The sequence below is a fragment of the Bactrocera neohumeralis genome, unplaced genomic scaffold (assembly GCF_024586455.1).
Source record: "Bactrocera neohumeralis isolate Rockhampton unplaced genomic scaffold, APGP_CSIRO_Bneo_wtdbg2-racon-allhic-juicebox.fasta_v2 cluster10, whole genome shotgun sequence".
Taxonomy (NCBI): domain Eukaryota; kingdom Metazoa; phylum Arthropoda; class Insecta; order Diptera; family Tephritidae; genus Bactrocera; species Bactrocera neohumeralis.
In genome coordinates this window covers 20,144,919-20,159,541 of record NW_026089623.1, presented here as the reverse complement: position 1 = coordinate 20,159,541, position 14,623 = coordinate 20,144,919, and the positions used below count along the sequence as shown (strand labels likewise).

Here is a 14,623-nt window from a genome sequence, read left to right as displayed (position 1 = left end):
GACAATGAAAGATCATTTAAATCTGAGTCAATAAATTTTATGATTGAGAATGAGTTCGGCATACAAATATTTCGAACAGCCCCTTACACCAGCTCCTCAAATGGACAGGTTGAACGGTTTCATTCCACTCTACAGGAGATCATGCGTTGCTTGCAAAGCGAAAAAACGCATAATTCTTTTAACGAATTACTGGAGAAATCGGTAAGAGAATACAATTATTCAATTCATTCCACTACTGCAAAGAAACCCGTAGAAGCTTTCTTTGGCAGAAGAGTTTGTAGTGACCCAAAATTACTAGATAAGAAGAGAGGGGAAACTGCTAGGAAATTATTAACTAAACAGAATATCGACCTTTTGTACCATAATAAAGATCGAACCCCGTTAAAATTATCTTCTAAATACAGAAAGGAAATTGTAGAGCAGAACTACAATTCCACAATTAAAACTAAGTCAGGTAAAATCGTTCACAAAAAAAATATTAAACAATGTTAAAAATTATTTTTCCAGTTAGTCATAATGACCCGCTACTACACCTTTCTGATTCAACTAACGATGACATTGACCGTGATCACACAACAAATTGACATACAGGATCTTACCAACAACAACGGGTACCTACCCATTAAGACAGGAGAAGTAAGGACAATCAACCATTACGACAAAATTTTACATTTCATCAATTTAACGAAATATGAAGAAACGCTATCGCTTATTTCAGGCAACATTAACACTCTAAAAGCAATCACTTTTGAGGACAGACAATTTCTTGACTCAATCCATAAAAATTTTGTTTTATTAGAAGCCAAGTTAGACGGTTTGCATCCGCACTTTAAAGTCAAACGAGGCTTACTCAATATCGTAGGAAAAGGACTAAAATTTATAGCAGGCTCCATGGACAGTGACGAGGAAAAAGAAATTAGGGACGCTCTCACACAAATTCATAATAACGAAGAAATTACCACGAATAATGTTAACAATCTAATGCAAATTAGCGATTTTCTTTCTGGACAGATAACGAACATTACAGACCACATAAACAAACAACAAACTATTATTAGTAGTTACATAAACGAATTTACTGAATTAGCACAAAATAAAATAAAGACAATAGAGGACGAAATTCAATTCATCATGCATACTTACCAAATTAACAACGACATATCGCTTTTACGTAATCACGTAGATGACATCGGACAAATTATTTTTTCAACTAAATTAGGTATCTTGCCAACGGACATACTAAACCCTACTGAACTGAATCATATTAGCAATTTTGAAAGTTACAGCCACATTAGAACAGTCGTACTATTTCAGGAAAATACAATCATCCTATCCCTCCTCATACCTCAATATTCCCAGAATACATTATCCAAAATAAAGTTTGAACCCATCCCAAACATTAATAATAAATCAGTGATACTAAGCCATTTAGAAATCCTTGTAGACGAGGACAATAAAATGTACCAATTAGAAATTAAGGATAATTTAGAAAAGAATATTACAAGAATTGAAGACACATGTATAGGCAATATATTAATGTTTAAAGAAGCGAGCTGTAAGCTTGAAAATTTTAATAAACCTGATGTAATAGAAGTGCTACCAGGCACTTTAAGAATTTTAATTCAAATATAACCCAAAATTGTAATAAACAAAATATAAGCCAAAAAGGCACATTTTTATTAAGGTTCGAAAATTGTGAGATAAAGATTTCTAATAGAACATATTTCAATGTATGTAAACTTGAGGATATTTGAAACATTTGTATTACCAAATGTAATAACAAAAATAAATGATACAAACGAAATTAATAAAGAAATAAAGATGGAAGCATTGTACATAAAACAGCTTCAGCATGAAAATAATTTTAAATTACTAAAGAATGGAAACAGTGTATCCTCAATAATTAGCTTAAGTTCTGATATTTCAATTGTTTTAATTATAGTAGTCACTACTGGAATTTTATTTTTTATTATCAAAGAAAAACAAAAAATGTACATTTCGCTTAGCCCAGAAGCAGAATTTATTGCAAACGTGCAGAAAGGCCCGTTCCTGCAAATTACAACATCGCAGCCCAACAATAACACCGATCGCGGACGATCGAACTAAGAGGGGAAGAGTTAACACAACACTTCTTACTCAAGTATCGACTTACAACTTCCGGCACGTGTGACCGAAATGCACCATAAAGTGCATGGTCAGCGTCAGCATTACCTGTTGTGCAGCATAAGATTCGTGGAAGAGAATCACGCCACCTATAATTATTAAAGTTAGAATTAAGCATAAATATTGTAATTCGGTTAAGCTAACTTCAGTTTGTAAAACTCAATAAAGATATGCGGTAGCGCTGCCCGAATGCAGCTCCGTGAAAAATTATATTTTTTTGGTTTTCAATTAACCAAAAGATTAACTTATGTAATGTATATGTATGTATATACGTTGTGAATATTGTGCATATATGTATCGTTGATATTGTTCCTTTTATTTTAATTTTCGAAATTGCCTTAGCATACTTAGCGCAATCCTGCTTATACTGTTTTGAGTATAAGGGGTATTGCCGGAAAATGTTGTCAAGTGAATACTTGAAAATGTTTTTTTTTTATAAACTTTGTGTGCTTGTGAACACAAGTGTAAGCATAACTAGGCTTTTAACAGATATGTATATGCCAGTATATGTATATATAATTATATATTATACTATATACTGTTCATACATATATTTGGTTGTACACATGTAATGTACCAAACTGTTTTCGGTTTCCCGGAAATCACCGTAAGTTCAAACAGTTTGGTAGCAACCGTTTTATTAAAGTATACAGTTTTTAGAAAGTTGAACTGTAACTTTCAACAAACATACATATATGCCAATATATAAAAATTTTAACCGAATAAATGGAGTCGATACACTCATTTTGGGCCGCTTCAAGGGTATTTGAGGGCTTTAGTATGCGGTTAAGTGGGGGTTGTTCGCAGTTGTCGCTGTGTTCCAGTTGTATCCTATTTGTTTCCTGTTGCTGCTGATGTTGATGTTACTATGGTGGGCCACGGTATTCCTTTTCTTTCTGCTCTTCCTGTTGTTGTTTCGCTCGTACTTATGTAGATGTCTTTAGTATGTTTTATTTCCACGATTATTAAGTTTATTATTTATTATTATTTTTTTTGAAAATTATTGCACATTGAGTTTATTGTTTTCCTTTCACTTGTTTGGTGTGAAGCTTCGCGTCCGTTTAGAATTCAATTAGTTTACGCGCCAGACTGTTTTTTTTTTTTTTTGTTGTTTTGTTTTATGTATAGTTGTTCAGCATAATATTGTACTTATATGTATATTTATATGTCTCAAACGCGATTTAAAATTTTTCGTATTAGCATAAAATTTTTTTTTTCTTTTGATTTTGATTAAAAATTTTTTTTTTTTTTGAGTTTGATGTATCGGTAGGGAACCGTTGTGTGCTTTCCGTTTTCAACTTTGTTTTTTTTTTTGTATGTACATAGGTAAGTATTTGTCACTTCACTTTAATAATACTTGCCATACTTTTTGTATATACCTACATATGTATGTATATTGCATTAAATTTTTGTATATTTCTATATGTGTATGTATATGTCGCCTTATTTAATTTTGTGCACGAATTTTGAAATTTTTTTTTTGAACAATTTTTTTGTATTTGCGGCTCGAAGGACCAATGTTTTACTCACTGCCCGCTGGACTTACCACTTGTGCCAAATAGTGTGTTTTAAAATAAAACCTCCGACGCTTTTATTTAACAATAGAAATTTGCCTTCTAATAAATGGCGATAACTAGCGGCGTGTGGCGAAAAGGCGACGTGCATTCAGTAATGGACGAATCAATACTGACTTGTGTAAAAGCGGACCCTTTTTCAGTGGAGTGATGTGGTGTGTGTTTTAGTGTGTGGATCCTGCGCTCGCGCGTGTGGGTGGTGTTGATGTGGAGTGTGGTGATGTCGACGTAAGTGTGGTGAGTGTGCGTATTAGTGATGGGTGTAGGTGTGGTGTGGGGCAGGCGACTAAGGCTCATTTAGCCATATGTATATCTAGTGAACATATACTATTATTCATATAATAAACTAATTTAAGACTGTGAAAATTTTATTTACGAATTAGGCCGAAAACATTTTTGTCGGTATAAGAGGCCGAGGGAATGCACATGAGGTTTAATTTTGAATATGTTCACGCAAATAAATTTCAATTGAAAAAATTACGAATTTATCCTTATATCTAATATTTATCAGCACTTTCGAACGCCTGGCTGACTTTACTCCATATGATTGGTGACTGTAGGTGAGATACAATATGAAACCCAGGGAACGTTGTTTAGTATCTGGCTTGTTAATAGTACGTGGTATTGGCAAAAATAGATAAAATCTGGTCGATACCCAACTCCCGTATATTACATATGTATGTATGTATAATGACTTTCGTTTTTCTAACAAACTTTATGTTGAGTAAGTCGGTCAGTGTATGAGTTATATATAGTATACATATATGTATATAAAAATGCTTGGGTTAAGATTTTCTGATTAACGTTTTACATCTTATAGTATTTCCCACTCTTTGATTCGAACAAGTTGTAAGAGTATAAAATGTTCGGTTGCGCCCGAACTTAGCCTTTTCTTACTTCCTAAATATTATTTTAATGTGTATTTGTTTAAATATGTCTTATATTATTCTTATATATACATATATATGTTATATTATTCTTATTAATAATTATTTCTTTTATTTCAAACCATTTCATTTTTAATTAATTTCGACATTTTTATCGACTAATAAACTTTGCTCGTTTTATTCATTTAAGATTAAACGTCCTGTACGACCCAACACTCATCGAAATGTTTCTTGTTTCTCAAATGACACAAGAACTGTAAATGTTATATTTGAAGAAAACGATAAAGGATCCCAATTCGATACTTCAGGGGAGAAATGTGCTACTTCAGGCACTTTTGTAAAACAATCATGGCATCACATATACGACACCAATTTAAGCGACCAGTTTATTATTCCAGTGTCTGCTAAAGTAAGGCATATAAGTAGCTCTGGAGAGTAAGTTTACACTTATTATTCCAAATATACAAATATCAAAAATTTATACGTATAAATAATTTAATATTCAAATTATTCTATAGTTAGCCAAGATACATTAAATTGAATTTAGTTTCTCGGGCGCTGTAACTACTTTTTTTGAACTGCCAAAACAAATTCATAATCCAAAACTGTTACAGTTCTTAAATCTAAATGTAAATGACCTGAACAATATCAACACAACAATATTTGAAACAGAGGTATACAACAAATTATTCCCTATTGAAATACTGACAAAAAATTAATCAGTTAATATTCTATTTTATTTATCCAAGAACTAATTGTTAAACATTTAGTGTGAATTTTTTATGGAACTTCAACAGCAACCAGCATTATGTTATCTATTTCATTTTTCTGTTGTTGTATTACCATATTGTTCCTAATGAGTAACAGTATTTGTGAAAGCGTAAATTGGACTTGGTATATCGCAAGAACTAATTCTTCTAATAAGACTATAATTTAGTTTTTACTTACTCTGAATTTTACTGCACCTTACGGAATTAGCCATGTGACAACACAAAAAAAAAATTCAAAAGATTTTTAATCCAAAATGTCAAATTTAACTATTTTATATTTTATTTACAATTCAAATACATCTATTTACATATGATGAACGCACACAAGCTAATGCATCGCAGCGTGAACGTAATGCACGAAAATTATCTGTTGGTCCTGTACTTGTACTGAATCTTGAAGTTTTTTTATACGGCGTATCCCTATAATTCCGACTGATATGCCATTTCACTTCAAACGCTTAAAATTAAGCTTTAAAATAGCTGGCAATTAAAAAAATATTTTTTGTTTGAATACGTTCTGTAATATTCTGCGATATCACGATTTATTATAATTTACATATATAACTAACAATTATAATATTATATTAATAACTATCGGACTTTCCGTCCGGCACAGTCGGCGTCAAATATAAATCTAATATTAAATGTCGTATTCACAGACACGTTACATCAAAGCCTCCTTGTTGCTAAATTATGAAAGCGTATTGTCACTTTCTTTAACAGGTACAGATCTCCACATTCCTTCCTTTTTCTCCAGACGTAGTTTGAGGTTCTCGCTTAGCTTCTGCTGATCCTCAGATGTTGAGGTTGTTCGGGAAGACTCGGCGTCGAGGAAAACTGGCGCTGCAGGACTCAATGGGTTTGTGGTTACAATCTTTTTCAAATGACCAACATTCCTGGTGTATGTTTTACCACCAGCGGAAATCTGCGCAACATTTCCTTCTCGCTTTACTACTTTATACGTGGTAGTATCAAATGTGGGTGTCAACTTATGCGGAAATATTACATTCTTTAGGAGTACTGTATCTCCAACTTGGATGTCAACATCTCCCGCACTCCTGGCCTTGTCAGTCAACTGTTTCCCTTTATCTTTTTCCCGCATATCCTTATCTCTCTCTTCTGAGTCTGCCATTTCCCCCACAAGGTCCTGAATGCAGGGAATTTTGTCTCTTATTACTCTGTTAAACATTAGTTCTGTCGGTGGAGCGCCCGTGGTACCATGCGGAGTAACATTATACATCAAAACGAACTTCTGAATTTCTTTCTTGTAATTGTCGTTATTTGCATGAGCTATCTTTAAACGTTTCACTAGGGACCTGTTCATATTTTCTACTTCGCCGTTAGCCTGAGGCCAGTATGGGGGCGTAGTCATTAGCCGAATGCCGTTGGTACTGCAAAAACTTTTAAACTCAACGCTTACGAATTGCCTTCCATTGTCAGACGTTAGTGTCTCTGGAAATCCCAATCTTGAAAATATCTCTTCCATTTCATCAATAATGGTTTTAGATGTTATCGACTTAATCACTTTGAACTCCATATATCTGGAGTAGTAATCAATTAGTACCAATATATTATCCCCATTAGGTAAAGGACCCAAAATATCGGTTGCTAAGCATTTCCAGGGACCATTCGGGAAAGGGTGCCGCTCCATCGGAGCTGGTTTTGGTGGCATTGACACTATAAGGCAATCTTGACAAGTCTTTACGTATTTTTCAGCATCTTTGTCCACACAAGGCCACCAAACTTTGGAGCGTAACCTCCGTTTCATTGCACTTATTCCTGGATGTCCCTCATGTGCGAGGCCCAGAATTATTTCTCGCAACTTTCGTGGGATAACTAATTTAGTTCCCCGTAATAGGATATCACCAACTATAGACAGCTCCAAACGAAAAGGATAATATGGGCTTGACATATTTGCTTTCCACGAGTCCTGACATAGACACGTCACTACATCTTGTATCTCTTCGTCTAATATAGACATCTCGGTAATCTGTGATATGGAGAGCGACTTCGGTATCAAAGTGGACACTACTCGAAAAATATGCTGCTCTCCGGCCCAATCATATGGATCAGCGTTGTTTTCTTGGGAAAGCCTTGATAGCGAATCCGCAATATTTTCTTTCCCTGGTTTATATATCACTCGGAAACGATATGACTGTAACCTTAGCAACCATCTTTCGATCCTCGCTGGGGGTCGTGAGGTTGGCTTAAATATGGTTTCTAGTGGCTTGTGATCGGTTATTAGATCAAAGTTAAGCCCTGCCAAATAATAATAAAATTTTTCCACAGCCCACACCAAAGCCAAACTTTCTTTTTCGGTTTGTGAATATCTCTTTTCCACCGGTGAGAGACTCTTACTGGCAAATGAAATGATCCGCGAAATATTTGCCTTATCAAATTGCACTAATACGGCACCCAGGGCCACCGGACTAGCATCTGCAATTAAACACGTTTTGTCCTGTGGATTAAAATATGAGAGTTTCGATACCGCAGCAATTTTCGCCTTTATTCCCTGAAATGCGTCGTCCTGCTCTTTGCCCCAAACAAATTTTTCCTTGCTCCTCATTAGTTTCCTTAGAGGTTCGGTGCTGTCTGCCAAGTCAATTACAAACTTACCCACATATGTGGCTAAACCAAGAAAACTACGTACTTCTTCTTTATTTTTCGGCGCTCTGAATGCTGTGATCACTTTTACTTTTTCGGGATCAACTTCAATCCCCTCATCCGACAGGATGTGTCCCAAAAATTTCAGCCTTTGAGTTCTTATTATGCATTTCTTTTCATTCAGCAAGACATTATTTGTTTTAAAGATTGTCTTAACCATTTCCAGTGCCTTATCATGTTCTTCAAGGTCGCTTCCAAAAATGATTACGTCATCAATATAGTTCAATGCATTTTGACAAGGAGATATTAATTCCTCCATTAGTCTCTGAAATATCTCTGGAGCCGAATTCACTCCAAACATTAAACGTTTATAACGAAACAAACCCCGGTGCGTAATAAATGTAGTAATTTCTCTGCTGGACTCAGCCAACTCCAACTGATGGTAGGCATTTTTTAAATCAAGTCGAGAGAAATACCTGGCTCCCCTTAGTTTGGTCATAAAGTTGTCAAAAATCGGTAAAGGGTAATTTTCTCTCTGTATTGCTTTATTTGCCCGGCGCATATCTATACATACCCGAATATCGCCATCATCTTTAAAGGCAATCACCACCGGCGATATCCAGGCACTTGGGCCAGTTACTGGTTCGATAATGTCCAACTTTAAAGTCTCTTCCAGTTTCTCAGTTATCTTGCCCTCCAACGCCGTCGGCACACGTCTCATGGGTTGTTGCACAGGAACCACAGATTCGTCAATAGACAGCTTGACAGAAACATCACGCCATTTGGCAAACGGTTCCGCTTCCTCAACTCTACGCACGTCCAAACCTACTCTTAAAACGTTGAGTTCGATAGCCGTGTCCCGTCCTAATAGCGATTGTTTACCATTTTCGATTACATAAAATGTAGTAATCAGTTCCGGATCGTTTTGTACCGAAATTGGAGCCTCGAAAACTTGTAAAACCTTGAGTAGACGATCTGAAGCATATGCCCGAAAATGATTCGCTGATTCAGTACGTGAGTTAAACATAACAGCCTTTTCCTCGCATAATCGTTGCCAATCTGAATGGCTGATCAGGTTCAATTTAGAGCCCGAATCGATGATCATAGAAATTATGTAACCTCCTATTTTACACGAGATCTCCCCCTCTTGTGACGACTCATTCTCCACTCTGAATAACCCAGTTCCCTTCGAACCGTCGAATACATTTCCAATTTCGCTACTTATAGACTGTACCACCGTATCTCTTCGTCTCCAGCGTTTCCTATCCGGTTCATCTATTTTGAAGTTGGGCTTCCGTAACCGTGTGCGGCATTTCCGATAAAAATGTCCAATTCTATCGCATTTCCTGCATTTCATATTTCTAGCAGGACACTCCATACTATTTTCGCGATGTCCCCTTTTACCACATCTTCCACACTCGCTTTCTATGCTTTGCTGTACAATTTTGTTGATGCCGCTTGGATTACCTTGGGATGTCATAGACTGTGTTTGTTTGTTGACTTGTTCATCAATACTACATGTTTTGATGACCTCATCCAAAGTTAGTTCGTTTTCAAGTAACCGTTTTTTTAAACCTAACGGTGCCCAGACATCGATGATTTTATCTTTTAAACATATTTCTTCAATCTGTTCTTTGGTCTCACCAAACGAACATTTTGCTATCTGGCGGCGTAATCTCATCAAAAACTCCGTAAAACATTCTCCTTCCAGTGGTGTTATAGAACGAAACAAGTGCCTCTCAAAAGCGGAATTCCGTTGTGGCGAAAAATACTCATTGAGTTTTGATATCAAAGGTGTAAACACATCGTTTCTCGCTTGCTCATCATATGGTACTAAAGCACCAGGAATGCTATATACCACTGCCTGGAGCTGGGATCCTCCCAAATGTAGAAGTTTATTTCTTTTCTTATATATAGAGGTTATCTCCTCTGCGTCAATATATATATAAAACGAACGCAACCACGCCTCCCACTCCGTACGCCATAACGCCTTGTCCATTCCCTGACATAGAAATGGTTTCAGTTCCGTCATATTTATTTCTCGCTGAAACGATTACCATAAAACAACATTTTATTTTATAAAAAAATAAGTTAATTTCGATTACATTTGAAAACTGTGTTTTCTTATCTTTCATTCATTGAGAAAAAAACTCATCAGCTAAATTTTTCCTCATGACCTTCTTGTTACACATAAAGAAAACAAATGAATCATTTTACCCTTGTTTCCAACATTATTAAATTTGGAATATAGTTTCTTAATACAATACCATTTCGCCCCTTTCTATTTCATTTGAAATATACAAATATGCACATATTCTCAATCATTCATTTCGCTCTTACATTTGTCTCATTCCATTTGGAATAGACTCTTTACTTATTTTTATTTTCGTATTTTCTAGATTTCTCGAATCATCTTCAAATTTTCTATTTTTTAAATATCTCAATTGATTTGCATTTGTCTCATCCCATTTGGAATAGACTCTTTACTTATTTTTCTTTTTCGTTTTTTTTAATTATTTTCCAATTTTTTAAATTTCTCCAATCATTATCAAATTTCAATTTTTCCTTTGGAATATCTCACTCCATTTGCAAATTTCAAATTTTCCAATTTCTCAATTCATTTCAAACATTTTTATTTTCACCTTAAAATTTCCAGTTTATTCCAATCTCATTCCATTTGGAATGAATTCCGTTATTCAGGTAACGCTGAATAAAATTTTCTTCTTACATTTCCCTACACGCATATTCAACCAAAATACCTGTATGAATCTGTGCGTGTGTGTGTGCGCTTAACGTCGCTACTCCCGTTTGAATTCAAAATCCTATACGGCCTTCCTGATTTTATGTAAAATACTTCCCAATTATCCTCGTCGCCAATGTAATATTCTGCGATATCACGATTTATTATAATTTACATATATAACTAACAATTATAATATTATATTAATAACTATCGGACTTTCCGTCCGGCACAGTCGGCGTCAAATATAAATCTAATATTAAATGTCGTATTCACAGACACGTTACATCAAAGCCTTCCTTGTTGCTAAATTATGAAAGCGTATTGTCACTTTCTTTAACAGGTACAGATCTCCACACGTTCCAAAGTAAATTGGATTTAAAAAACAGAACAAATGGGTTTTTTGGCAAAATCAATTTATCTTATTCAAAACAGTGTCCTTCGAACGAGTGTTTTGGCTCGTTGGCCGGTTTGACCGCCAGTATGCTGGTGTAAACCTTTTGAATGACCTCTACGTCTGCATAACACTTCCTTTTCAAGGGTAAATGCATTTTTCCGAAAAGGAAGAAGTCGCACGGTGCCATATCAAGTGAATACGGGGAGTGGCTAATGGTTTTTGGTCAAATAATTGGTCCTTCGAATATTGGATTCTGAGCAATTTCGTCAGTCAATTTGTGCGGAAAAAACCGTGCATACACCTTTCGTAAGCCCAAATATTCGGTGAAAATGCGATAAATCTATGTTTTAGAGATGTTCAATTCCATTTCCATGACCTTTAATGATGATTTCGGCTGATTTTTGATGAATTCACGCACAGTTTCGATGGAATTTCCGCTGATCACGGACTTTGATTACCCCACATGTTGATTGTCATTTATGTCCTCACGACCACTTTAAAAACGTTGCAAACACTCGTGCACTCTTCCACGCGACAGGCAATCATCGCCATGAACTTGTTTCATCAATTGAAACGTTTCGGCAAAAGTTTTACCAATTTTAAAAAAAAATTTATTGTTGACTTTTTGTTCGAAGCTCATTTTCGCACCGATAACACAAACATACTGATACTTAAAACGCTATTGCAGTGAAATATCTTGAAATTCTCACTGGAAAATCGATAAAGGTATAAAGGACATATAGACGTCGCCACCAGGGGGGGCTAGATTCAAAAAGTCCTTTTTACTCTGGAACGCACCTTGTATATATAACCCTATTTCAAATTCTATTAGTTACGAACATCAGTTTGGTGAGCAAAACTAGAATCTCTGTGGAAACATGTTGCAGAGTATCATTATATTACAATTACATTTTCGAAGTAGGTGAGGGGATTACAATCGAATTTGGTATCTTGTTAACTTATGCATATTATTGGTAGCAGGCTCAGTTAGTTACCACTTTTTTTTCCGTATCCAAATTATCTATAATTAAACCAACCTTATTAACAAAAGCGATATAATGTGATACGTACGTTGCCTTTAATATTTCGGGACTTGGCGACCCTATTATTACAGCAATTGATATTTGTCAAAATATTTTCTATACCGTCATGACATCTATGCCAAATGTCACATCCAAACAATCATTAGTGTCCAGCATACGCTTGTCTTTCTAAAGAACATAAAATGCTTTCGGTGATTGTTACGATTAGTGAAATTATTAAAAGGAGGATGGAGTCATGTGTAGAAGCTCCCGCAAGTGAGGAAAGTTCTCTGATCGCCATTCACTTGGGAGTGGCCAGAAACGAGTCTTTTACATATGACTCAAGCAGCTCACGACTTCCGGTCTTTGACCAAGTATCCTCTGGGTACTTAAGAACATCCGTTTGGAGGCGAGATAAAGCGAGAAGGCGAAACATCACCTCCGCAGTGTTGTGCGCTGGGTTTGGGACCCGCCACGTGAAACAAACGGCCCAGTGAAAAGTAACAACAAGCCTGGGATGATGACGACCATAGCAAACGAAATAAGGACTACGAATTGAGGGCATGCACCTAGAATGTCCGGTCGCTTAATTGGTCACTGTCCAGCTGGTTGATGTCCTCGTGAAAATAAAGGCTGACATCACCGCCGTCCAAGAAATGCGATGGACGCGACAAGGAGAGATACGAGTGGGTCCTTGTGGCATTTACTACAGTGGCCATATAAAGGAGCGCAAGTTTGGTGTAGGATTCGTGATGGGAGAGAGAATCCGTCGCCGAGTACTAGCCACAATCCGCATCAAAGCGAGGTTCTTCAACATATCGCTGATTTGTGTCCACGCCCCGACGGAAGAGAAGGACGATGTGACCAAAGATGCCTTCTATGAGCGCTTGGAGCCCACTTATGAGAGCTGCCCCCGGCACGTTGTCAAAATCGTGTTTGGAGACCTTAACGCCAGGGTGGGCAAAGAAGGTATCTTTGGCACGACGGTCGGAAAATTTAGCCTCCACGACAAAACATCCCCAAATGGGTTGAGGCTGATCGACTTCGCCGGGGCCCGAAATATGGTTATCTGTAGTACTAGATTCCAGCACAAGAAAATACATTAAGCTACCTGGCTGTCTCCAGATCGAAAAGCCACCACGAGCCACCAAGCAGACACGTCTCCAGTGTTCTAGAAGTGCGTACGCACCGAGGTCCTAACATCGACTCAGACCACTATCTTGTTTCAGCCAAGATTCGCATCCGCCTCTGTGCAGCAAAAAACGCACGTAAAAAACACAAGGAAGGTTCGACGTCGAGAAGCTGCAATCACAACAGACAGCCGAACTATTTTATACTCGGCTTGCACTCCTGCTCTCTGAGAGCACTCGTCAACAACTCGGTATAAGAGAACTGTGGGACAACGAAGAGTGCCGTGTCGCAGCGGAGAGAAAACAGGCTGCCAACCTCGCAACGTTATAATCGACCACAACACGTGCCGAATGGGATAGATACCGAGAGTTAAAGAGGGAAGCGAGACGCATTTGCAGACAGAAGAAGAAAGAGGCCGAAATGCGTGAGTACGAAGAGCTTGATAAGCTGGCCGACAGAGGTAATGCCCGAAAATTCTACGAAAAAATGCGGCGAATTACAGAAGGTTTCAAAAGCGGAGCATACTCTTGTAGAACCCCCAAAGGTGATCTAGTCACCAATGCCCAGAGCATACTTAAATTATGGAGGGGACACTTCTCCAGCCTGATGAATGGCAGTGAATGTACAATGCCAGGAGAAGGCGAACCCGACTCCCCAATCGATGACGATGGAGCAGACGTTCCATTGCCCGACCATGAAGAAGTTCGAATAGCAATTACCCGCCTGAAGAACAACAAAGCGACGGGGGCCGGTGGATTTGACAATATACTATACCTATTCAAACACGGCGGCGAAGAACTGATAAGGAGCATGCATCAGCTTCTTTGTAAAATATGGTCGGAAGAAAGCATGCCCAACGATTGGAATTTAAGTGTGCTCTGCCCAATCCACAAAAATGGAGACGGCATTGGCATCCCCGCAAAACTAATACGGCTGAGTAAACTGACGTTGAGAAACACCAAAAGCTCCGTCACGATCGGGAAGGACCTCTCCGAGCCGTTCGATACCAAACGAGGTTTCAGACAAGGCGACACCCTATAGTGCGATTTCTTCAACCTCTTTCTGGAGAAAATAATTCGAGCTGCAGAACTAAATGGAGAAGGTACCATCTTCTATAAGAGTGTACAGCTGCTGGCGTATGCCGATGATATTGATATCATCGGCCTCAACACCCGTTAGTTCTACTTTCTCCAGGCTGCACAAGGAAGCACAGAAAATGGGTCTGGCAGTGAACGAGGGCAAGACGAAATATCTCCTGTCATCAAACAAACAGTCGTCGCACTCGCGACTTGGCTCTCACGTCACTGTTGACAGTCATAACTTTGAAGTTGTAGA

The 14,623-nt window shown here is 37.3% G+C and overlaps 1 protein-coding gene across 4 annotated transcripts in view; it reads left to right on the top strand.

The window, feature by feature from the left end:
* Positions 1-14,623, top strand: part of LOC126765199 (electroneutral sodium bicarbonate exchanger 1) — a 784,165-nt gene that overhangs the window by 570,773 nt on the left and 198,769 nt on the right. For 2 of the 4 annotated variants that reach the window (XM_050482807.1, XM_050482805.1), the window contains one exon: positions 4,815-5,059. The exons of 1 other annotated variant lie outside the window; for it this stretch is intronic. In XM_050482807.1, coding sequence (XP_050338764.1) covers positions 4,815-5,059 — 245 coding nt within the window. The remainder of the gene's footprint in view (positions 1-4,814; positions 5,060-14,623) is intronic. One more of the 4 variants, XM_050482806.1, reaches the window with a different exon arrangement.